The 26,823-nt window shown below is 41.1% G+C and overlaps 1 protein-coding gene across 10 annotated transcripts in view; it reads right to left on the bottom strand.

The window, feature by feature from the left end:
- LOC133049410 (ATP-binding cassette sub-family C member 4-like) overlaps positions 1-26,823 on the bottom strand; it is a 154,356-nt gene that overhangs the window by 65,685 nt on the left and 61,848 nt on the right. For 8 of the 10 annotated variants that reach the window (XR_009691310.1, XR_009691311.1, XM_061133396.1 and 5 more), the window contains 7 exons: positions 23,539-23,635; positions 21,101-21,268; positions 19,592-19,732; positions 18,744-18,781; positions 18,239-18,333; positions 10,186-10,332; positions 8,058-8,137 (listed from right to left, as the gene is read on the bottom strand). Coding sequence is in view for 8 of the 10 variants with exons in the window: in XM_061133396.1 (XP_060989379.1) it covers positions 8,058-8,137; positions 10,186-10,332; positions 18,239-18,333; positions 18,744-18,781; positions 19,592-19,732; positions 21,101-21,268; positions 23,539-23,635 (766 nt within the window). In the remaining 2 variants the exon portion in view is untranslated. Of the gene's footprint in view, positions 1-822; positions 1,619-2,854; positions 3,193-8,057; positions 8,138-10,185; positions 10,333-18,238; positions 18,334-18,743; positions 18,782-19,591; positions 19,733-21,100; positions 21,269-23,538; positions 23,636-26,823 lie in introns of those variants that run through there. The other 2 variants (XM_061133399.1, XM_061133400.1) reach the window with 2 other exon arrangements.

Consider the following 26,823-nt stretch of genomic DNA (forward strand, 5'->3'; position numbering starts at 1 on the left):
TAATTCCCCCCATCTGATTGGATTTCAGGCCCATCTCATGACCCATACCACCATAGCCAGTGTTTACATACCTCTGTCACACTGGCACAGAGACAATAATGCATCTACAGAAAGAAGTATATTGTCCCAGAAGCAAGTGACTCAAGTCCTGATGCCCCCCAAATAAGGAGAATCATTATTTTTATATATTTCCCATTTGGAGCACACATTTGGGAAATTCTATCCAAAGTCTACGAATCCACATGAGCAAATAAAAAAAAATCTTAGATGAAATCTTTCACTTGAGAGAATATGGTGATTTTTCGCAATTCAGAAAAATTCTTTAGTTTGCAGAGAATGACAGCCTACACCTGGAGGGGATATTCCACTAGCCCAGTATTGTGCTGAGACAGGGTTTAGGACAAACCTTCCTGAATATTAACAGGGAGAATAAGACTCTACACTCACTCTCACTCTTAGTAAAAACTGGGATATACCAACAACATAAAAGGATGGTAAAGAGAATTAAATGAGATCATACACATAAAGTGCTAACCAGTTCATGCATAACAAGTAGAAACTCTAACTCCATCATAACCACCCTTCACTGTGCTCTGGGTGCCAGCAGTCAGGGGAGGAGGGATGAGGTATTCACAGATTTATGAGCCCAAAGAATTGTTTTTTTTTTTAACTTTTAATTTAATTAATTAGGTTATTTTAATTGGAGGCTAATTAGTTTACAATATCACGGTGGTTTTTGTCATACATTGACATGTATCAGCCATGGGTGTACATGTATCCCCCCATCCTGAGCCCCCCTCCCACCTCCCTCCCCATCCCATCCTTCTGGGTTGTCCCAGTACACCGGCTTTGAGTGTTCTGTTTCATGCATCGAACTTGAACTTATCATCTAAGAATCTCATGAGGCTGGGCCCTAACAGGCTACTCATTCTAACCACTAGAACAGTTTAGTATTATCCAAGGACATATCAGAGCAGGTACAATTTTTCCTAGATGTGATGATGAGGTCACATGTACCAAAGTGCCTGTGGTTTTTCTTTGGTCACAGTGAAAATCATATCTGAGGTCTACTTTGTTTGAAGGTGCACTTTTAAAATAATATGACCAACAAACTTAATGCCTATTACAGTTTTTATCATCTCTGTATTATCTTCCCAACTCTAAGCCTTCCAAAGATTGACAAATTTAGGGATGTGGCAGTAAATAACATTTTTTGAGATGTTTCTTTTCTTTTTTTCAAATATTTTAAAGAGATGCTTCTTTTCTTATTCTGTATCTTCTCTCTCTGTCAAGTTATCCTTTTTCTTAGTGAAGACTTACTGTTTCGAAACTCCTAAGCATTTATGGGAGACTAAGGGGAAAAGTGAAGGACCTCTGAATCAACAAAACCAAACCAGATTATTCAATACAGTCCAAAGAGAAGATCAATCTGACATTTTCTATTTCATGGACCATGAACAGGTATATTGATGCCAGCGAAAGTACAAAATCTGTATTTTGTAAACTCGTGAACTTCAGGAAATTCAACTGTGTCCACTCCAGCTGGGCATTCTTGGTGGAAGGAAGCAGCCTGGTTAGGATGTCAGGATGACTAAGGCAGAGGACATGTCACCACCACCTATGAAAGAAAGTCCCATGAGCACCTTTCATCCTCCGAAAGGATGCTGTGCTGTGAGCTGTATATGACAAGCCACACTGGCATCTAAATGAATTGTAAATGAAATATACAAAAAAAAAACCAACAAAGAAAAGAAAACAATGCTTGTGAAAATGTTAATGGTTTTGTTTAAAAGCCTGTCCAACAAAAAACTTGAAAAATAAGACTTTGGTTTATTCCTAGAGGCCACGACAAGTTTTTGCATAACACAGAAGTTCCATAATTGTCTAGATCTAGCCAACCAGCAAAGAAATGATGGTTATGCCATGCTCCCAATTACCAATAATGGATGACATTGCATAAGACTTTTCATGAGTCCCAATCTCAAGTATGTCACAGGCTTTACGTAATCTCATTCTCACATCAATATGAGGAGGGATTATGTTCTCCATTTACAAAGCAGGAAACTGATGCTCAGAGAGGCTTATCAATTTGCCCAAATTCAAACAATTTAGTCATTATGACCCCAAGTCTTTTCTTTTAATTTCTTCCTGATACTGTACCACATATAGAGATAAAATGAAAATTTTTAAAATTAATATCTAAATATACTCCTCTTTTATATATTTCCCCTTCTGTCTGCATTTTCTAACATTGTTGGGTTTCTTGTGGTTGTATCTGGTATCTCCCATGAGGGGACCAGTTCTAGATTCCCAGCTAATTAGGGAATAACAGCCTGCTCAGTTCAGAGAGCAGAATGATCATTTTAAAGTGCTTGCTGGGCTTCCCTAGTGGCTCAGTGGTAAAGAATCTGCCTGCCAATGCAGGAGATGTGGGTTTGATCACTGGATGGGAAAGATCCTCTGGAGAAGGAAATGGCAAACCATGCCAGTATTCTTGCCTGGGAAATCCCATGGACAGAGGAGCCTGGAGGGCTATAGTCCATGGGGTCGCAAAGAGTCGAACACAACTTAGCAACTAAACAGCAACAGCAGCAATGCATTCTGTTCATAGTTTTTCAGGCACTCTGTCTACCAGATCTAATCCCTTGAATCTATTCATCACCTCCATTGTATAACCATAAGAGATTTGATTTAGGTCAAATCTGAATGGCCTAGTAGTTTTCCCTACTCTCTTCAATTTAAGCCTGAATTTACATTAAGGAGTTGATGATCAGAGCCACAGTCAGCTCCAGGTCTTGTTTTTGCTGACTGTATAGAGCTTCTCCAGTTTCAGCCGAAAAGGGCATAATCAATCTGACTTTGGTGTTAATTATTTGGTGATGTCCATGTATAGAAGTGTCCCTTGTGTTGCTGGAAGAGGATGTTTGCTATGAGCAGCGTGTTATTTTGACAAAGCTCTGTTAGCCTTTGCCCTGCTTCATTTTGTACTCCAAAAGCCAAACTTGCCTGTTACCCCAGGTGTCTCTTGATTTCCTACTTTTGCATTACAAGTCCTTATGATGAAAAGGACATGTTTTTTTGGTATTAGTTTTTGAAGGTGTTGTAGGTCTTCACAGAACTGGTCAACTTCAGCTTCTTTGGCATCAGTAGTTGGGACATGGACTTATATTACTGTGATGTTGAATGGTTTGCCTTGGAAGAGAACCGAGATCATTGTGTCATTTTGAGATTGAACCCAAGGACTGCATTTCAGACTCTCTTGTTAACTATGAGAGCTTCTCCATTTCTTCTAAGGAATTCTTGCCCACAGAAATAGATATAATGGTCATCTGAATTAAATTTGCCCATTCCCGTCCATTTTAGTTCACTGATTCCTAAGATGCCAGTATTCACTCTTGTCATCTCCTGCTTGACCACATTCAATTTACATTGATTCATGGACCTAACATTCCAGGTCCCTATGCAATATCATTCTTTATAGCACTGGACTTTAATTTTACCAACAGACACATCCACAACTGACTGTCATTTCCACTTCGGCCCAGCTGCTTCATTCTTTCTGGAGCTGTTAGCAATTGCCCTCCGCTCTTCTCCAGTAGCATATTGGATACCTTCCAACCCGGAGGGCTCAACTTCCAGTGTCATATATTTTTGCCTTTTCATACTGTTCACGGGGCTCTCACAGCAAGAATACCAGAGTGGTTTATCATTTCCTCCTCCAGTGGACCATGTGTTGTCAGAACTCTCCACTATGACCTGTCCGTCTTGGGTGGCCCTGAATAGCATGGCTCACAGTTTTGTTGAATTACATAAGCCCCTTGTCACCAGGACAAGGCTATGGTCCAGGAAGGGGGAAAGGACATGAGGATTCAGTTATTTAAGCTCAGCCAAGCTGTTGATTTGTTGTTGTTGTTGTTTTCTCTTCCTGAATGAGGTATGTGTGAGGAAGAAAGGTTTTACAATTCAGTTTTCCTCAATAAATTAAAGCATTTTGCTGAGGGAAGCTGTATGCAACTTCTGATGCTCAGAGAAGTCCCTTTTTTTAATTTAATAAGCGATTTTTTTGGATATTTTTAAATTTATTTATTTTTAATTGAAGGATAATTAAAATACCTAAATTTAACTTCTACATCTTACCTTCCTTTTCACTTGTTTTATTTGTAGGAAGACTTCTTGGAGGTGATGATTTCAATGACAAAAAGAGTGCATAACTGAGACTCCTTACTCAATGTTATTTGGGACTTTGGAAAATTGTATGAAACTTATGTTAATTTGAAATATTTAGTGCCCAGTGGTCAGTTTTGAAAACAACTGATTTTTATTCTGAGTCTAAGAAAGTGTCCCTTAAGATCTTCAAGAATTACAAACCTAGAATCTCTGCAATACAAACTCATGAGATGATACTTATGGTCCTGGAAACTGTCTGACAATAAGTTTAATGCAACATAATGCCAATATCATCAGACAACTTTTCTCACTTAAAAATACATATGGTGTTTTAAAAATAACTATCCATTACATAGCGCTCAACATGCATTTAGATGTTATGAAAAGAATAATATTAAAACAACTTCATTTTGTCTTCCCACAACATTTATGGAGTTGGTATTATTTTCTCTATTTTACTGAGAGGAGACTGGCTTTGTGGGGCAGAGACAGGAAGAGAGCTGGGATTCAAGCTTGGAAAAGGAGACTGCAGGTCTTCTCACGCCACTGTACTTTAAAACTGTCGACATCATAAATGATTATCAGGTGGAATCACACTACATAAATTGATTTTTTTAAGCTGCTTTTCCTTCACCCTTTTTGAAATGGTGAACAGCTCCAATTTTCCCAACAGCTATAACGTGACTGAACAGGCAACATCTCTGGTAGCTGTAAGAGTCAGTATACAGGATAGTGCACAAATGCATGATCGCCCTCTGTTGGGATGTGGTCTCTTAGTGACATTGTCTGGGTAGATGAACTGTCCTGCAGTGTGGACCACTATTCAGAATTCAGGGTTTCCCTTAGCCACACTTGGCATGACTATTACAAAATATTAGATAAATTACCTGAGATATCATTTAAGGGAATGAGAAAGAATTAAATGAGGAAAAGTATATGAAATAAACACTTTAGAAGTAATAAAAATAAAAATGATCAAGAATTTTCCAAGGTTTATCAAATACACCAAGATAAGCAGAATCATCAAAAATGAGTGGAAAACACTTGGCACAAACTACATCCTTTAAAACAAAATTGAACAACCCCCTTCCAGCCCTTTCCCTTCCCTCCTCTCAGTTGGTGATGGGGAAGAAAGACTGGTTCCCACATAGGAACTCTGCTTCCAGCAGCACCTCCAGCCCCACCATCCACAGCAGCCTTTTCTTTGCATCCAGGATCTAAGGTCACCTCCTAGAAGCTCCGCCCACCTCCTGGACCAGGCTCCCTAACTGCCTCCAGCCCCCACATCCAGTTTGCCTTCCAGGACTTCCTCCACAGAGCTCCCACAATTAGGATTCCCAAGGAGCAAGGGGTGAATCTCTGGATGTCTCCCTCCTGAAGGGAGGCTGGAGGAGACCACCCATGAGGGGTGGGGTCTGGCTCACCCCTATTCTTCATGACCTCAGCTCTAATCACTGTTTGTTGAAGGGAAGGAGGGAGAGAGAGAAATACCACCCACCACCTCACACATACACGCACTTCACAAACTATACACCCCAACAACCAGCAATACATCCTCAACCCTACATTCCAGATGGTCCTCTCTCCTGCGTCATTCAAACTCCTTGCAGTAGTATCCTGTCTTCACCTCAACTCCCTTCACACCTCCTGGATTCTCAGCCCTTTGCACTCTGGCCTTCTCATTTGAAACCTGCTTCTTGGGTCACCAACACCTGCTGATTCCAAATCAACCAACAAGTTTTCACAGACTCACCTTCTCGTTTGCACTGAGCAGATCTGTCCTTCCTTGATTCCCCAACCTACTTCCTTCTTTCTCCCTTACTGTTCACTGTGTGTCTCCTCTCCTCCCCTTCTCTCTCTGCTTTCTCTCTGAATATTGTGCCTTCTTATATTGGCCCCTAAAATTGCTCCCCTCTCTCTGGAAATTCTTGTCATCTTCACAGATTCAGCTACTACCTGCTCAGTGAAGGGTACACAGGCTCCATGCTCATCCCAGGTCTCTCCCTCAAACACCAAACACTTACTTCCAATGACCTACAGGACACTTCCACCTTCAACTTCAAGATAATTGAACTACAAGTGGCAGAGCTGGGATTAGAAATCAGCGAGACTAGAATTTTCTCTCCTCTTTAATGAGAATATTTCCTAATAAAATAAGGTAGCATCTATCCCTGTCCCTCTATATGTCATGCAAAAATATGTGACAATTCTGACTATGACCACTAACTAACCATGTGCTAGTAAGCACATGGCATAAACCCAAGTTGGCCTACCTTGCCATAGCAAAGAAACAGAACCATTGACAAAATCTTTTCAAAGTAATTCACAATCACTGTTAAAATGTTACACTGTTTTCAGGGAAAAAATCGTTTCTGGGGATAAGTTACGTAGTTAAAGCTAGAAGGGCACATTATAAAATAAGTTTGCAGAAGAGAAAAAAAATCAGACATCTTTGCAGTAAAAGTCCTCTGCCTCTGAGTGTCAGCTTAGTTCTCGTTGGTAACAGTGGAAGCCTGTCCCATAGTCTACACTGTCTACAGTCAGATCTCTGCTGCATTTCTGTGTGCAGGTTTTGACGATGCATTTCATTTCCAGAATTAACACTTGGGAAGAAAAAGAAAATTCACCACAGACTTAATCACTGAAAAGTAAACAGAATTAAATAACAGGAAAATAAAAAAACACCCCGCTTGAGCAACAATACTGAATGGGGAAGATGAGAGCTGAGATGACCCTACATCATTCTTTAGAACCTCAAGTTCACAGACAAAGGAGAGGCTGGATAAAAGGTATTCCTGTGGGTCTTTCTCTCTCTCTCCCTCTCAAGACACCTTAAGACAGAGCAATCAACCTGTGAAAAGAAAAACTGCCTACAAAACAAAAGACATTTTCTGAAATGACTGATCCTGGAATCAAATTACTGGCTTAAAGCTTTGTATCTTTAATAACTGCTCTCTATTGCCCTTGTTGGACCTCCCAGGTGGCCCAATGGTAAAGAATCTGCCTGCCAATGCAGGAGACACAGGTTTGATAACCGGGTCAGGAAGATCCCCTGGACAAGGCAACGACAACCCACTCAAGTATTCTTGCCTTAGAAATCTCATGGACAGAGGAACCTGGTGAGCTACAGTTCATGGGGTCACAAAAGAGTCAGACACCACTTAGCAACTAAACAACAACAACATTGTCCTTGTTTAAGTATTATTTTCACCTTATTTTTATCGATCTTTTCTTTGCAAGTAACCACAACTGGCTTTATCTAAATAAAATACTGCAGTAAATATTTATCCTCTGTGGAAATACAATGCATTTTGCTTGTGTTCAATCAATATCTGACTCTTTGCAACCCCATGGAATGTAGCCCTAGAGGCTCCTCTGTCCATGGAATGTTCCAGGCAAGAATACTGGAGTGGATTGCCATTTCCTTCTCCAAGGGATCTTCCTAACCCACAGACTGAACTCTTGTCTCTTTTATGTCCTGCATTGGCAAGTGAATTCTTTAACACTGAGCCACCCGGGAAGCCCAATACAATGCACAATTTAGTTCATCTAGGGTATCTTTCTATGATTATTTCTATACTATGAAGTGTGCTCACAGTAAGACAATCCACACCAGACACCTGGAAGGCAGAGAGAGAACCACTTACCCAGCATGTTGCTGCTTCAGACCAACCTTGACATGACTGTGGAGTCACCCCTGCCCCAGATGTTCCTCATGTTAGCTCAGCCTCCCAATCACAACTGTACCCTTCTCTCACAAGTATAACTTTTACTGAAGATAACAGACACATCACCAGGCTGAAAGCCCACCCTCAGCCCCTGTGAGAAGGCCTTGAGAAACAGGCACTCTGCTCTTCCCTGTGAGAACTCTGACAGGACTGGTACATTACCTGGATGAAATCTTGAAATATCAGGGGCAGCAAGTCATCCATATGCCCAATGTCTTTCGAGAAACGATTTAAAATTCTTCCTGCAAGAACAGGATACAAGAAAATACTCATTTCCTCAGATAGGAGCCTTAAGAGAAACAATTCATGAACAAATCAAAACAATATTTTTAAAGCACATGTATTTAGGGACTTCCCTGGTGATACAGTGGATAAGAATCTGCTTGCCAATGCAGGGGACATTACAAATTCCACTTTTGAAAATAAAAGGAAAGAGTTCAATTTAATATACCAGTAAAAGAGTAAATAATTTATAGCCCCTAAGCCTTTTGGGCAAAGTAGGCCTATCTTTGCAGTACTTATTTGGGCTTCTATTTTCTTGAAGGAATGAAGTCATGTTAAGAGATAAAGGAGGAAGACACAAGATAAATATTAGTGTGCTGGCTGCTCTAAGATTAGTGGCCTTGCAGATTTAAACTTGATCCCAAATCCTTGAATAATAAGTAAGTCAGCATCTGGAGAAGCCTACAGGTCTTGACTATAAAGAGGCTGGTTAACTATGGTCATGAACACTCAGAGGCTGTGAGAACAGAAATTCAGTCCCACTTAATGCTCCCAACTTTATGAGTATAGTTTTCACATAAACAGGCAAAGTGGAGCAACTTCACAGCCATAATAGCATGGACTCCTCCAATCCCTTCCTCACTCTGGCTTCATAATAAGACAAGATCTGTGTGGGCCTCTGCAGTTTGCCAGCCTGTGCTCCACCCAGTGCCTAGGCTAAACAATATACTCTGAATATATCGACACAAGATGCTGCCCTCAACATTCTTATTTAATCCTCACAACAGCCTTGTGAAACAGGAAGGGCAGTGGTTAGTCCCATTTCACAGGAGAGAAGTTCCCAGACACCATGTTGTCATCCTCACTGAGGTTCATTCAGTACTGCCCGTGTGCTAAGTGCTGTGAATTATTAACCTGCTTAACACCCACAATACCAAGATATTGGTAAGTGTGTGAACAGTATCCTCATTTTACAGGTAAGAAAATCAAGACACAGAGAAATTAAATAACTAGTACATAAGTATTAACATAACTATAACTGACTATTACTATTAGTAACTAGCAACAGGACTGAATCCAGCCAGTTGGTTCCAGAGTCCATACTTCAGACCATGACAACACCCTGCCTGGAGATTTGCCTGCCCAGTAGAATCTACCTGCTTTGGCCTCAGTCACATGGCTAGTTGATAAATAGGCTGAGGCTACTCTTGTCCTCCCTCCAGTCACATCCCTGCCTCGACAGGTCCTGTCAATCATCACTTGTGAAAAAACAAAGCCATCCTGGGCCTCAGCACAAGTCTAACCAACTAAACAGAGTGGGCATGTATGCTGATGAATTAACTCTTCATAGGAACCCAGGTCAGGAGGCTACCTTTTGAAGCAAGATGGGGCAAAGGCCTCAAAGTAGAGGAAGCAACCATTGGGAAACCTTCAGGGACACTCTTCCTTAATACTGAAGATCCACCTGCTATGTACCACAAGACCTCTTACATATAACCAAAAGTCCACTCTAAAACTACAGAGTTGATTTTATTGAAGAGGATGCTTACATTTCACTGAGCTTGTATTTTAATTAATTTTTCATTACTATTTAGGTAAACCTCAGAATATGAGCACGTGCCAGACTTCTGTGGTCCCAGAAATGGATGAGCAATGAAAGAGAAAAACACATAGCCTGTCTCCTATAGAGATGTTCCTGGAAGAAGGTCCTTCCTAGTTAGCTTTACATTATGTAACACAGGAACATTTCAACAACCAGTAAAAAACATTTCAACACATTTGCATCATATATTGGTTGTTTCACATATCACACCGCAAGTGATTCATAAATCATTCTGCAAAGTAAACATTTATCTTTACAGACACATAAATTGGAATAAAAGATTATATGCTCCTATTCAGATTTTCTCTGGTAGAAAAAATATCAGTGAAGCTTTTCATAGAAAATGAATCAACATGTACAGTAATTTTCTTCTAATCATCTGTTGCATTTTCAAATACCAAATGCAATCAGGAACTAAATGCGTTAACAAGACATATTCACTGAGAAACTTGGTGTCTGACTTACCTATTGGATTTCTATAGAAGAACAATACTGGAGCTCTCAAGATGGACCACAGCATTTTGTTGTGCAAAGTTTGTGAAGACTTAACAAGGATGTAGAATATCAACAGAGACCTTGTGATGCCCAAAAGGATGGTAGATACAGTTAAACCTGAAATAAAGAAACATCACTCAGCACAAGCTTTCTGCCTTATTCTCAATGAAGCTAAATAATGGCGTGCAGTTTATAAAGATATTATGTATTTTATTCTATAAATAAGATTTATATAAAAACTTACACATGTATAACATAGAATATATTTATATATATGTAAATATACATATGAAATGGGTTGGATAAGAGCTTGATGCTTTCACAAAATACATTTATAAAGAAGAATATAAAAATCACTCTTTTCCTCTCACTAAGCAGAAACACATGGGGGAAAAAAGATCTTGTGTAAACTACAGTTTCTTCCTAGGCTTTCCTAAATCAATTACAAGTTCTAATAAAAACTCACAGGAAAGATAATGACAGGGCTTGCTGGTAGTTCAGTGTTGAAGAGTCTGCCTGCCAACGCAGGAGATATGGGTTCAATCCCTGACCCAGTTGGATCCCACATGTCTCAGAGCAACTTAGCCCGTGCACCACAACTACTGACCTTGTACTCTAGAGCCCAGGAGATGCAACTACTAAAGCCCATGGTCTGAAACTACTGAAGTCCATGCATCCTAGAGCCCATGATCCGAAACAAAAGAAGCTATGTAGTAAGAAACCTGCACACTGCAATGAAAGACTAGCCTCTGCTCTCTGCAGAGAAAGCCCACACAACAATGAAGACCCAACATGGCCAAAAATAAATCAATAAATAAAACTTAAAAAAAAGAACTTTAGTTATTTAAACGCTTATTAAAAACAAAAAGGAAGATAATTATGAAAAGTACTTATTCTTCCCTTTGCCACATTTCAAGTTTCACTATTTACATACCCTGTAACCAAAGCATAACTCAGTTTTAGATATCAGCATGAGAATGAAGAGGAACAGGAGAAATGACTTACCTGCTGCTGCTACTGCTGCTAAGTTGCTTCAATCCTGTACGACTCTGTGCGACCCCATAGGCAGCAGCCCACCAGGCCCCTCTGTCCCTGGGATTCTCCAGGCAAGAACACTGGAGTGGGCTGCCATTTCCTTCTCCAATAATGACTTACCATTTCCTTATAAACAGTAAATTTACATGAAAATTTACTTTCATGTAAAATAGCTAGTGACCCAGATAATCACAATGGTGTGATCACTCACCTACAGCCAGACATCCTAGAATGTGAAGTCAAGTGGGCCTTAGAAAGCATCACTACAAACAAAGCTAGTGGATGTGATGGAATTCCAGTTGAGCTCTTTCAAATCCTGAAAGATGATGCTGTGAAAGTGCTGCACTCAATATGCCAGCAAAGTTGGAAAACTCAGCAGTGGCCACAGGACTAGAAAAGGTCCAGTTTCATTCCAATCCCCAAGAAAGGCAATCCCAAAGAATGTTCAAACTACTGCACAATTGCACTCATCTCACACACTAGTAAAGTAATGCTCAAAATTCTCCAAGCCAGGCTTCAGCAAGACGTGAACTGAGAACTTCCAGATGTTCAAGCTGGTTTTAGAAAAGGCAGAGGAACCAGAGATCAAATGGCCAGTATCCACTGGATCGTCAAAAAAGCAAGAGAGTTTCAGAAAAACATCTATTTTTGCTTTATTGACTATGCCAAAGCCTTCAACTGTGTGGATCACAATAAACTGTGGAAAATTCTGAAGGAGATGGGAATACCAGACCACCTGACCTACCTCTTGAGAAACCTGCATGCAGGTCAGGAAGCAACAGTTAGAACTGGACATGGAACAACAGACTGGACCCAAATAGGAAAAGGAGTACGTCAAGGCTGTATATTGTTACCCTGCTTATTTAACTTATATGCAGAATACATCATGAGAAATACTGGGCTGGAAGAAGCACAAGCTGGATTTAAGATTGCCGGGAGAAATAGCAATAACCTCAGATATGCAGATGACACCACCCTTATGGCAGAGAGTGAAGAGGAACTAAAAAGCCTCTTGATGAAAGTGAAAGAGGAGAGTGAAAAAGTTGTCTTAAAGCTCAACATTCAGAAAACTAAGATCATGGCATCTGGTCCCATCACCTCATGGGAAATAGATGGGAAGACAGTGGAAACAGTGGCAGACTTTATTTTTTGGGGCTCCAAGATCACTGCAGATGGTGACTGCAGCCATAAAATTAAAAGACACTTACTCCTTGGAAGGAAAGTTATGACCAACCTAGATAGCACATTAAGAAGCAGAGACATCACTTTGCCAACAAAGGTCCGTCTTGTCAAGGCTATGGTTTTTCCAGTGGTCATGTATGGATGTGAGAGTTGGTCTGTGAAGAAAGCTGAGCACCAAAAAATGGATGCTTTTGAACTATGGTGTTGGAGAAGACTCTTGAGAGTCCCTTGGACTGCAAGGAGATCCAACCAGTCCATCCTAAAGGAGATCAGTCCTGGGTGTTCATTGGACGGACTGATGCTGAAACTGAAACTCCAATACTTTGGCCACCTCATGCAAAGAGTTGACTCATTGGAAAAGACCCTGATGCTGGGAGGGATTGGGGGAGGAGGAGAAGGGGACAACAGAGGATGAGATGGCTGGATGGCATCACCGACTCAATGGGCATGAGTTTGAGTAAACTCCAGGAGTTGGTGATGGACAGGGAGGCCTGGCGTGCTGTGATTCATGGGGTCGCACAGAGTCGGACACGACTGAGCGACTGAACTGAACTGAACTGAACTGAAAGTAGCTACTTGAGAATCTACTTTTATATTACAGAGAATTCTACTCAGTGGTGACCTAAATTGGAAGGAAATTTAAAAAAAAAAATGTGGGGGGAGATACATGTGTATGTATAACTGATGTACTTTGTGGTAAAGCAGAACATACACAACACTGTAAAGCAACTATACTCCAATGAAAATTAATAAAAATAAATAAAAAATAAAAGCTAAATTCTAAGCCCAAGTAGCTTTAAAGAGTATGAAAGGCCCATATTAAGTTGCAAGCTGACAATCTTTTAAATGATTGAATAGCAAGAAACTATTATATTTTGTGGCTCAGCTGGTACAGAATCTGCCTACAATGCAGGAGACCTGAGTTCAATCCCTGGGTTGGGAAGATCCCCTGGAGAAAGGAAAGGCTGCCCACTCCAGTATTCTGGCCTGGAGAATTCCAGGTTGCAAAGAGTCAGACACGACCGAGCGATTTTCACTTTCATTATATTTTGACATGAGACAATTATAATCTAAATAATTTAGAGAAAATCTAAACAAGCAACTAACCTAAGTGTTTTAAGGAAACACAAAGCATTTAATAAATAAATATAGTCATTTAAATTGGTTTTATCAATGATAAATGAGCACCACTATGCATATAAAAATGAAAATAGCCCTCTGAACATCTCTTCAACTCACAGTGTTAAATAGAATGGGGATAACTTCTGTCATAAACATTCCTTCAAGTACTTTTTTTCCATTCAGCTGACACATCAGTGTTAAACTCTGAAAGCTGCTCAGATTCCTGAATTCCATCAACAAGCATTTGCCTTAGCCCATTACCCTATATGAACATATAACAGAATCCTTTCCTTCTACCTTTAAGCTCCCATGGTCCACCAATTAAGAAGGTAAACAGCTAATGTATTTAGATTTCTTAGCAAGTGATTAACAAAATAAATACCAAATTTCAATGAATGGATTTTTATATAACACATCCTTTGTAGAAAGCTTATACAGGTGCTTCCTGTGGTGATATTTAATTTTTATTTATTTATATTTTTACTGGAGTATAGTTGCTTTACAATGTTGTGTTAGTTTCTGTACAAGGAAGTGAATCAGCAATATGTATACATATATCCCCTCCCTCTTGGACCTCCCCTGTCACTAATCCCACCCCTCTAGGTCACCAGAGAGCACTGAGCTGAACTCCCTGTACTATATAGCAAGTTCCCATTAGCTATCTATTTCACACATGGTAGTGTATATATGTCAATCCTAGTCTCCCCGTTCATCTCCTACACCTCCCTGCCATGTGTTCACACATACGTTCTCTACATTGGCATCTCTGTTCCTACAAATAGGTTAATCTGTACCATTTTTCTAGATTTCACATATATGCATTAATATATGCATTCTTTTAATGTCTTTGACCTACTTCAGTCTGTATGACTGACTCTAGGCCCATACATATCTCTATAAATGACCTAATTTCATTCCTTTTTATGGCCAAGTAATATTCCATTATATCTAGGTACCATAAATGAGATGAAAAGACAACCCTCAGAATGGGAGAAAATAATTGCAAACTAAGCAACTGACAAGGGATTAAGTTTCGAAATATACAAACTCATGCAGCTCAATATCAAAAAAACAAACAATCCAAATTAAAAAATGAGTGGAAGACCTAAATAGACATTTCTTCAAAGGAAACATGCAGATGGCCAACATGAAAAAATTATCTATATCACTAATTATTAGAGAAATGCAGATCATTAGGTATCAGCTCACATCAGTCACAATGGACATCAGCAAAAAAGTCTAAAAACAATAAATGCTGGAAAGGCTGTGGAGAGAAGGGAACCCTCTTGCACTATTTGTGGGAATGTAAATTGATATAACAACTATGGAGAACAGTACAGAGGTTTCTTAAAAACTAAAAATAGAACTACCATATGACCCTGCAATCCTACTCCTGGACATATACCCAGAGAAAAACATGGTCCGAAATTATACATACCAGAATATATGCACCCCGATGTACATTGCAGAACTGTTTACAACAGCCAAGATATTAAAGCAACCTAAATAATCACTGACAAAGGAATGGACAAAGAAGAGGTGGTACATATATACAATTGAATATTACATGACTATTAAAAAAGAATGAAATAATGCCATTTGCCACAACATGGGTGGACCTAGAGATTGTCAGGCTGAATGAAGTAAGTCAGACAGAGAAGGAGAAATATTGTATAACATCCCTTACAGGTGGAATCTAAAAAGAAATTATACAAATGAATGTATTTATGTAACAAAAGCAGACTGACAGAGAATGAAATTATGGTTGCCAGGGAGAAGAGATAGTTAGGAAGTTTAGGAACAACACGCACACTCTTCTATATTTAAAGTAGGTAACCAATAAAAACCTACTGTATAGCACAGAGAACTCTGTTCAATGTTATGTGGCAGCTTGGATGGGGGGCAGAGCGAGATTTGGAGGAGAATGAATACATGTCTATGCATGGCTGAGTGCCTCTGCTGTCCTCCTGAAACTATCACAACATTGTTAATCATCTATGGGTGCATGCTAAGTCACTTCAGTCATGTCCGATTCTTTGTAACCCTATGGACCAGAGCCCATCAGGCTTCTCTGTCCATGGGATTTCCCAGAAAAGAACACTGGAGTTGATTGTCATTCCCTTCTCCAGGGGATCTTCCCAACCCAGGGATCGAACACAGGTCTGGGCAGACTCTTTACCATCTGAGCCACCAGGGAAACCCAATCATCCAGGCACGCTAAATCGCTTCAATCATGTCCGACTCTGTGTGAACCCATGGACTACAGCCCACCAGGCCCCTCTCTCCCTGGGATTCTCCTGGCAAGAATATTGGAGTGGTTGGCCATGTCCTTCTCCAGGGGATCTTCCTGACCCAGGGATCGAGCCTGCCTCTCTGATGTCTCCTGCATTGGTAGGCAAGTTCTTTACCACTAGCACCACCTGGGAAGCCAATCATCTATAATCCAATATAAAATTAAAAGTTTTTTAAAAAAAAGGATACATGCACCCCAACGTTCATAGTAGCAAATATTTATAATAGCCAGGACATGGAAGCAACCTAAATGTACATCAGCAAACAAATGGATAAAGAAGATATTTAAAATTTTAGATGAAGATATCCTTTAAACACTATGTAATATTATATATATATATATATATATATATATATATATATATATATATATATTTTAAGTGAATACAGTGAGTCATGTTAATATTGAAGTGAAAGTCACTCAGTCGTGTTCAACTCTTTGTGACTCCATAGACTATACAGTCTGTGGAATTCTCCAGGCCAAAATACTGAAGTGGGTAGCCTTTCCCTTCTCAGAGGATCTTCCCAACCCAGGGAGTGAACCCAGGTCTTCTACATTGCAGGCATATTCTTTACCAGCTGAGCCACAAGGGAAGCCCTATGTTAATATTAGTCACATGTTAAATTAATCACACAGTTGGAGCTGTGACCTCAAGAAAGAGAAGGAATCCTAATCCAGACACTGGATTTCCCCTGCTTAGCTTCTCAAGTAATTAGTGATGAGCAGTAATTAGTGATGAGCAGTGTGGTGAAGGGGAGTTTGCACATCCGCAAGGGAATAACACTTTTATCTGGGGGCCCTCGCTGCCAGAGGATTTCCTTCAAGATCAATAAAAGCCAGGGTTTATTCAGACAGAATTGGAACAGTCTGAACCACAGGGTAGGGATCTGTTTCTAATCCCCTTCCCATCCATGTAACAATATGATTTAGCTAAAGCAACCTTTTAGAATAGACAATAGTCATGTATTTCCAGTGGCTGATTTTCTGAATGTGCAATCCCGGTTTAGCTACCAAAATCTAGGGCACAGTAAATCAAGATTCTCCATTCAACTTATTTCTTCTAGATTTTAAAAATAATTGTTCTAGTTAATTCACAGAGCAAATGCAACTCAAACTTTTAAATCTGTTGAGACATTACTAAATTATGCCTGTGTGTTAATGAAACTTAAAAGGTTTTGCACAACAAAGGAAACTATAAGCAAGGTGAAAAGACAACCTTCAGAATGGGAGAAATAATAGCAAACGAAGCAACAGACAAAGGATTAATCTCAAAAATATACAAGCAACTCCTGCAGCTCAATTCCAGAAAAATAAATGACCCAATCAAAAAATGGGCCAAAGAACTAAACAGACATTTCTCCAAAGAAGACATACAGATGGCTAACAAACACATGAAAAGATGCTCAACATCACTCATTATCAGAGAAATGCAAATGAAAACCACAATGAGGTACCATTACATTCCAGTCCGGATGGCTGCCATCCAAAAGTCTACAAGCAATAAATGCTAGAGAGGGTGTGGAGAAAAGGGAACCCTCTTATACTGTTGGTGGGAATGCAAACTAGTACAGCCACTATGGAGAAGAGTGTGGAGATTTCTTAAAAAACTGGAAATAGAACTGCCATATGATCCAGCAATCCCACTTCTGGGCATACACTCTGAGGAAACCAGATCTCAAAGAGACACGTGCACCCCAATGTTCATCGCAGCACTGTTTATAATAGCCAGGACATGGAAGCAACCTAGATGCCCATCAGCAGAGGAATGGATAAGGAAGCTGTGGTACATATACACCATGGAATATTATTCAGCCATTAAAAAGAATTCATTTGAATCAGTTCTAATGAGATGGATGAAACTGGAGCCCATTATACAGAGTGAAGTAAGCCAGAAAGATAAAGACCAATACAGTATACTAATGCATATATATGGAATTTAGAAAGATGGTAATGATAACCCTATATGCAAAACAGAAAAAGAGACACAGATGTACAGAACAGACTTTTGGACTCTGTGGGAGAAGGCGAGGGTGGGATGTTCTGAGAGAACAGCATCGAAACATGTATATTATCAAGTGTGAAACAGATCACCAGCCCAGGTGGGATGCATGAGACAAGTGCTCGGGGCTTGTGCACTAGGAAGACCCAGAGGGATGGGGTGGGGAGGGAGCGGGAGGGGGGATCGGCATGGGGAACACATGTAAATCCATGGCTGATTCATGTCAATGTATGGCAAAAACCACTACAATATTGTAAAGTAATTAGCCTCCAACTAATAAAAATAAATGAAAAAAATAAATAAATAAATTAGGCCTGGAAGCCCTAGGTGCTCACAGGCTCCTTATAAGCACCTCAGACTCTCATATAATAGACCAGAGGATTCAACTTTACCTGAATAGACTCCTAAGTACCAGTTCAGACTGAGTATCACAATTATCTCTTCTTTTCCATATGCCCCCAAATACAGGGCATTTTGTAAATTTGCCCTATGGAACAGGGAATAAAAAATACCATGCTTTAGATAGAATGTATTCAAATGTGAAAAACAAAACAAAAAAAAAAACCCCACAAAACTCAATTTGGGAGATGCATTTTATGCTAGAAAAATGGTTTCCAGTTCACAGGGCTCTCTGTCCATCTACCTTAGAAAGATTCTATTTTAATCACAGCCTTCAGTTCTCAAAATCATCTATGAGCAAGTTGCTGAGAGTCAGACATGGGAGAGACCATGGGAGGGTCATATGCCACCAGCAGGAACTTTAATTTTTCTTCAGAGAAACTATGTAAGGGTCAGAAGAGGGCCAAACAACCCCCTCCCCTCTCCCCCTGACTCTGTGGGAAAGTGAGGTTTTGTGTAGACTTCACAGCACTTTGGGTCAGACCAGGAATCACTCACCAATCCTGAAGCCACCAGTCCTGCAGGACGTAGGCAACCTGGATCAGGAAACAACAGTCACTCACAAACTGACATTGCTGAGCCCTCACACCCCACTCACTAGGACAGGGGACAGAAAGGCTCCAGAACACGGTTCCTGAGGTGGAACACAGGTCCTTCCACCTCAGGTCTGTGCCAAGCCCCACATCCCAGATAACCACAGGTCAGGGGAGAGCATGCTACATTTTAAACTCTTTAAAAGTATTCTTTTTTTCCCTGGAAGTTCTCTGTCATGTACACACAACACCAATAAGCTTCATTTACTTTGCTCCCCACAGATAATTTATTTCAAAGCAAACCTATGAATTGCAAAATTCACCAATCATAGGGCAAATGTTGGGACTTTTCCAAGAAAAAGTTTGACAGGTACTGTGATGGTCAGCTGTCTGTGTCAGGTTGGGCAGGCCAGTCTCCAGTGATTCAACCAAATACCCATCTAGGTGTTGCCACGAAGGTGTTCTGTGGATGTGGTTCACATCCAACATCAGAACTGAAGTAGAGGAGATCACCCTCAACACTGTGGTGGCCTCATCCAGTCAACCAAAGGCCTGAAGAGCAAAACCTGAGGTTTCCTGGAGGAAGAAGAAATTCTACCTCAAGACAGCAGGTCAGCTCCTGCCTGAGGTTCCAGCCCGCAGGCCTGCCTTGCTGTTTCCACATTCACCCAGTTAGGCCCACAGTCTTATGGGCCTAGGCTTCGAGATAAGTCTCTTAATACACATATTAAAAATAATTATAAAATAAATACAGCATAAATAGTAGGTAAATATCAATCTGAGGGCACAAACCAAAGTACATGTCTCATTTACCTGAGCTGCGATGTTTACTAGAATAAGGAAGATGAAGATAAACCAGTGAGTACCAGTTGTGAAGTAATCACTGTAGGTCTTAAAACCAACTTTTCCCTCCACATGGTCCTCTAGACGTAGTGTGACAGAGAGATTCTCAGTCTGGGAGGGAAAAACAGCAGTGAGAGACAAAATTTTAAATAAGGAATCCCCAAATGTGAAAAGTTCAACAGTACCCTCCACCGCAAAGCTGTGGGGAAACAGATACATCTCATACACTAGGAGGAGTGCAAGATGGTCCATCTCCTATGGAGAGAAGTGTGGGAATATCTGGCCAAACCATGTGTGAGTTTACCCTTGGACCCGGCCACCCCACTCCTAAGAATCTGTTAGAAATAAGAAAGCATCATTTGTACAAGGTTATTCACTGTTGGGTGGCTTTGCTTAAAGTCAATCATGACTCTAAGCACACTAACAATATACCTGATTCAAGTACAAATGCAGAAGCTTGTTCCAAACTAATACACAAAATGGTATGAAGCTTCTAGATACCTTGTGTCACTCAATCATAGAAACGTGAAACAAAAGGATACTTGTGGCTCAAAATACTGCCTAATACAGTAAACTAAGGTCACAGAGTGAGTTGAAGTAAAATGAGCTTGGATAGCAAGAGACGAGCATATAATCTGAATCTATTTGATGCCTAAATTTCAGAGAGTGATTCCTGAGTTTAGAAACTGAAGGACTAACCTGAATGTTTATCAGAATCATCCACACTCCTGGGTCTCGATAGTGAGGGTTTGGGTATCGAGGAATACCTGTGTATGTTTTTAAGGAAGATCTAGCGCATTTCTGCATTTCTGTCTGAAGGACTTAGGATGCATTATAGAGTTGCAGGAGCCAAGGGTGACCTCGGCTCTGTGTGGCCACCGGGATTCAAGGTGGATAAGAGGTGGTTCTCAGTCTTAAAGTATAAGAAAGGAAAATGGGCACTAACTCCAAAGTGTCTGCTGTGTGTCAGGTCCTTTGCACAGGCTACCTCTGATCCGTCACAAACCATCTGACACCAAGGCAAAATACTACCATCAGTCACTTGCAGTGCCAGAACATTCCAACATATAGGAAAAGTAGCTGATTTAATGTGTCAACATCAGGACTCAGACTAGGGGGGGTCTTCACATTAAGCCTCTGGATGCATAAGGGAAGCTGGGGGCCACCACAGTGAGTAGGATGTAACTATGGTAAATGAAAGAGTTCACATATCATTGTGGGTCACATATACCCAGGAAGTCATAGCAGTGCACCCACTACTGATCTCCATAAGATCCTCCATCCTACACCCAAAGGAGAACCACAAGCAGGCTTGCTCCCTTCATGCTCTTCTAACTCTACCAGTTCCAAGGAACAGGGCTTTGGAATTTTAGGATCTACTTTAGGACAAATGAAGATGTCACCAGTGGAACAGACTGAAGGTCCATGAGTCTATCAAGGGCAGACATACAGCGGCATGTTGCGGGATGAGAAACTCACATCTTGGAGCTCTGGAGCAGCACCTCTCATCAAGGGTCTGGACTGATTCTTCAGGGTATAAGATTCCAGATCTGGAGATGGTTCATCCTCATCCCTCTTTAAAAGGAAACCAAAATCTACCCCAGATTTCAGGAGCCCAAGATAAGTCCCACGTTGTACTATTTTGCCCTAAAATAAAGAATTTGAGAGGAATATATTTGCATTAGATAATAGTAATATAATCTGAACACTAATCAACTAAAGTTAACTGGTCATAAATTATGATTTTTCCTAAGAAAATGATCCTTGGGTCTGACACTGTGGTTGACAAATCTGATACAGTTCAACTCTACACAGAACGGAACATTTTATTCTCTGCTAAACCCTGTGTTAGATTCTGAGGGATATGAAAGAAATGTGTGATCATGTGTTAAGAATGGAGGCCACTGACATAACTACCGTGGGCACTTAGGAAAGCAAGAATTATAGAGGTTGGTGGAAGGACCAGCTCAGTCTTTTTAGACAACATGGGAACTTAGAGAAGCCTCATGTGAGAAGCAGGATTTTTAAAAAATTAATCAGGGAGGATATTCCAGGAGAGAAAAATACTGACACAAAGTGGACACAAGCACAACTACATAGGTAACAGTCATTCATCAAAACTTCACTGACCACTGTCATTTACCTAGTATCATGCGCTCAGCTGGGACAGGACATGTAGAAACCAGCCCTGGACAGAAAACCTAGGAGCTGCATCTTCACAGTACTTTATAGCTTCCCCACAAATGCAGGAAGTTTCCAACTGAAAATTCAATATTCTACCTGTTGAAGCAACTAAATAAGGAGGCCATGAGTTTGGGGTGGCGCTAATGCATTGGCAGCCGGCAAACCAAAATCTAAGCCACAATCAGTGCACCCAGATCCAAGAAAAAAACTTAGGAACAACCAACCACAAGAAGCCAACGAGGCTTCCCCAGATCAGGCCTCTGTTTAAGCTACAGCCAATCTAATCACTTTCTTTGAACACATGTGACCCATCCTTGCACAGTTTCCCTCCCTTACAAAGTCACATAAAATAATGCAGATATTTTCACAATTTTCTCACCCCATGCATCAAGACTCAGCTGATTTAGTCAGAGGCAAACAAAATATTATAAAAAAAAATCCTAAAATAAAAAACTCATAAAATGAGAGCAGCTCTGGTTAAGACAAGTCAGGTGGAAGAAGATGACCCAGGACCCTCGCTGAACCCCCTCTCACTCTATCCCCTGAGGTGTCCCCTTGGAGAAACTCAATGAAGACCTTGGGTACCATCTGACACTGCAGAACGAGAAAATTATTCAGGATATATTGTGTTATTTCACTTAGGAGGCAAAATTCATGCACCTTTTAAGTGAAATTACCAATTTCCACTTCACATCTGTAAGATGCACAAGGAAACGACTGGAGGTACAAAGGTTGCAGCTGTACTCTGCAAGCAAGTACTGACAATTTTGAGAGGACAGCCATCCTCTCCCTTCTGTGAATGGGACCAGATGGATAGTAAGGAATCTTTTAAATCCCATATCAGACCACATCATTCCTCTGCTCTGGACTGTCCAAGACTGCCATCCCACTTCCACCCACAGCCCACTGCTCAGAGACCAGCTCCCTCCACATCCCACTGCTCACTCTCCCCAGACACACTGGTCTTCCTGTCATTCCTCCAACCTGCCGGGTCAGCTCCTTCCTTAGGACCCCCTGCCTCAGACCCGCCTACCCCAGGTGACTGCATGGCCCCCACCTTCATGTCACTCAGGCCACGTGAGGCACCAGCTCTTTAAGCAGGCAACCAGGATGTCAGATCCACCCCTCTGTCTTTGTCACATTTGTCCCCATAAGAACAGGAGCCCCATAAGGCAGAGCTTTATCGTCCTGCTGCACAGGTTCCCACACATATCAGGCATGGAAAGAGACAGTGAGACCAGCAACTGAGGACACCAGCAGAGTGGTGCTCAGATACCCAACCTCGCTTCTGCTGTTAATGGAAGATGCTCTTTATGTCAATGTCAAACTGCGTATGACAATCCTGTGGATGCAAACAGGTCTTAGTATCTCTAATTTGCAAATAATATACTTTGACTTAAATCATGGAAGGGGAAAACAAAAAGTTGTTCTATATAAAATAGCATCATTATCCTTAATGAATTTCACAAGAACAGTGATGACTCAGTAACCCTGCGGTAACACTTTTATACACTTTAGGGTTTATGTGGCTTAGAGAATAGTAATGACATTTCTACAGGTCTTTGGATTCATTGTCAAAGGCATGAACACCACCTTTGAGAAGAAGAAGCTATAAAACTGAGGGAGAAGAAAGTGTTTACCATGAACCCAAGGAGAGAGTGACCTGCTGAGAGGCCTGGCTTTCAGCACACCTGAGTGCTAGCAAGTTCCACAGGCGTCTAGAAATTACTTACTCCTTTCAATATCAGAATCCAACTTGCAGCTTTTAGGTACTGCCACTGATGAGTCACTAAGATTGTGATCTTCTCCCTCAAGGTTTGACAGATACACCTACAAATGTAAAATGTACAGTATACAAAAGCACATTAATGGGGCTGCTCCAAATTGGAAATATATTTTGTAAACATGAGACAAAGACAACATAGCAAAGATCTGTAGTTTAAGCACCAAATCAATAATACAAATTGAATAAATACATAATAAATAAATAAATAAATCTGATGAGGTCCTCACAGTCGTCAGCAGCAAACTTTAAAGAATACTTACACTAAAAAATTCTAAAAAGCAATCCTGTGAAGAAGGTACTAACAGCTAAGGCTTTTTTGCCTAAGACTCAGCTTAACCTATTTACATGTTTTACAAAGGAAAACAACTAATACTGAAATTCTAAAACTTGACTGAATTAAAATACTTTTATCTCTATTCAGGAATGGAAAAGAGGAATCTATGTCATATAAAAAATTTGTACATTTTTCTTAGGCAGTTTTCCAGATGATTATTCATGATTAATGATGTACATATTGCAACAAAAAATAAATTCCTGGTAACTTTATCCAGAGTGCATTTTCTAGATACTTCTTCCAAAATAGTACTAGATACAAAATTAATGCCAGCGTGGCTTCCATCAGTCTCTACAACATTCCCAGTCCCATCCAGGAAGCAAGTCTTTTTTCACTAGGACTGAACACCTTCCAAACATGAAAATGAAAGAACGGAATCCAAATTACAGCAGGAATCATCCAACAGCAACTTTAATTTCTTTTCTACAATAAAAAAACTGCTGCTACATTTTAAATGCAGACCCCCAGGAAGTGGTGCCAGTCCTATCCAGGAAGCAATTTTTCTTTCTTTTTTTTTTTTTTTTTACTTGCACTGAAAACTTTCTGAATGTGAAAATGAAAGATGAGAGTCCAAACAATCCAAATCAGAGTGAAAAATCACCCAAGGCTCAAAGGACACACAATTTTCTTAGCCAAGACCTCCTCAGATTTCAAACCTCAGTGGTTTATTTTTTTCATAGTAACCCCTCAGACTGCTCCTACATTTTAAAGGCAGATCCCTAGGGACTCAGCCCCAGTCTCACCCCAGAGGGTCTACAGCCCCTTCAGGGAAGCGAGTGGGTGGGTCCAGGGCCCCAGTGACCACAGGCTGGGCTCCAGGCAGGTACTCTGGGTGCCCCAGCCCCTCACAGAGCAAATCTCAGGGACCTGAGCCAGAGCTCAGCCTGTGGGTGAGTCAGATGGAGAGTCTGGAGGCAGCAGACTGCATCTCAGTCCCTCTCACGAGCCTGACGACATCAGACAAGTGACTAAACCTCAGACACCTTTTAGGGGACTTCCCAGGAGATACAGCAGTTGGGGATCCATGTGCAAATGAAGGGGACACAGGTTAGATCTCTGGAAGTCTGGTAGGGGGACTAAGATCCCACATGCCTCAGAGTGCCTGACCCTGTGCATCACAGCTGGAGAGGCTGCGTGTCGCAATGGAAGATCCCACATGCAGCAAGAAGATCCTGTGTGCTGCAACTAGGACCTGATGCAGTCAAATAAATAAATAAAAATTAATTAATTAAATATAATGCTATTTCTCCCAACCACTCTACTTTCCAAGTTTTTAGAGTAAAGATTTCCAAGTCATGCCATGAAAATGATTGATTCAACAGTCAGTTGTTTAATTGTTATTCCTACATAAGGGCTGGGTTAATCTTATAATAACCATATGAAAGTGAAGTCACTCAGTCATGTCCAACTCTTTGCTACCTCATGGACTCTAGCCTACCAGGATCCTCCATCCATGGGATTTTCCAGGCAAGAGTACTGGAGTGGGTTGCCATTTCCTTCTCCAGGGGATCTTCCTGACCCAGGGATCAAACCTAGGTCTCCTACATTGTAGGCAGACACTTTACCGTCTGAGCCACCAGGGAAGTCTAGAAGTATGGAAGTACACCAGTCTGGAAGTACACCAGGAAGTATAATATCATGTATAATTCTATAATGGGCTGTGTTAAGAGTGGACACATCCAATGGTACAGCGATGTGCACCAAATAAGACAAAAAAGACAGAGTCCCCATCTTCATTCATTCAGTCAGCAGAGGTTTGTTGAGGAGCCAGGCACTGTCCTACATGCCAAGGATATACCCACTGGTCAAGACAGGAGACAACACTATATACCATGTAAATGGGGACATACAGAACAAGTATAGAAAATGCCCTTTCAGGCTATGACATGTGCTGTGAAGGAAAATAAATAGCGGCTGCTGTCTTAGATGGGAAGACATGGGAGCCCTGAGACTCTCTGGGGAAACATCTCTGGAAGAAGACACAGCAGGTGCAGGGGTCCTGAGACTGAACAAGCCAGGCTGAGGTATCTTCCTGCATTCACAGCTTATGGGGGTTGGGGGGTACTCATAAATGGTCAAGTGCAGCCGTCTGTGGGCTGTGGGAAGACAGGGGGCACACATACCCACTGGAGGAGCAGGGGGAATGGCAGGGCCCATTTTCACCTTCTTTCTGTGCCCTGGCACACTGTTCCCTGGCTTGGGGACAGAGGGACCAGAATATACAGACAGGGGCAAGAAAAAAGTGAAAATGAAAGTGTCAGTTGCTGAGTCATGTCTGACTCTTTGCGACCCCAGGGACTGTAGCCTGCCAGGTTCCTCTGTCCATGGGATTCTCCAGGCAAGAATGCTAGAGTGGGCAGCCATTCCCTTCTCCAGGGAGAGGTGAGAAAGGGCTCCCACAAAGCCAACACAGCTGGAAAGGCTGATGGAAGCAGACGGCAAAGAAGCCTGTTCTCTGAGGACCTGGCGCTGCATCCTGAACATGGTTGGTGGGGGGATCTGTGAAGGGCTGGAGCAGGAGGGTGAGCTGTGTAAACAGCAGTGTGGGAGTCTGATCAGGACAGACCCAAAGACCTGATGATACAGGATGCAGGGGTCTGGTGATGTGGGGCTGAAACATGTTAAAATCCAAGCTAGACACAGGTAACACTGCATCAGTTTCCCTAAGGTCGCTAACCTTCTGTAGGTGATAGAACCCAGATAATGTCTGCAACGTATAGGTGTAAATTCACAGAACCTTATTAAACTTGGATGTATATTCACAACTAAAGGAAACTGTTAACAGCAAGTAGAGTGTGATTCATTCACTTTTAATACAAAACACTCCCCATTACTAATACAACATACTCCCTGGCAAGCTATAGTTCATGGGGTTGCAAAGAGTTGGACACGGCTGAG

Source organism: Dama dama, chromosome 30 (assembly GCF_033118175.1).
Source record: "Dama dama isolate Ldn47 chromosome 30, ASM3311817v1, whole genome shotgun sequence".
NCBI lineage: Eukaryota > Metazoa > Chordata > Mammalia > Artiodactyla > Cervidae > Dama > Dama dama.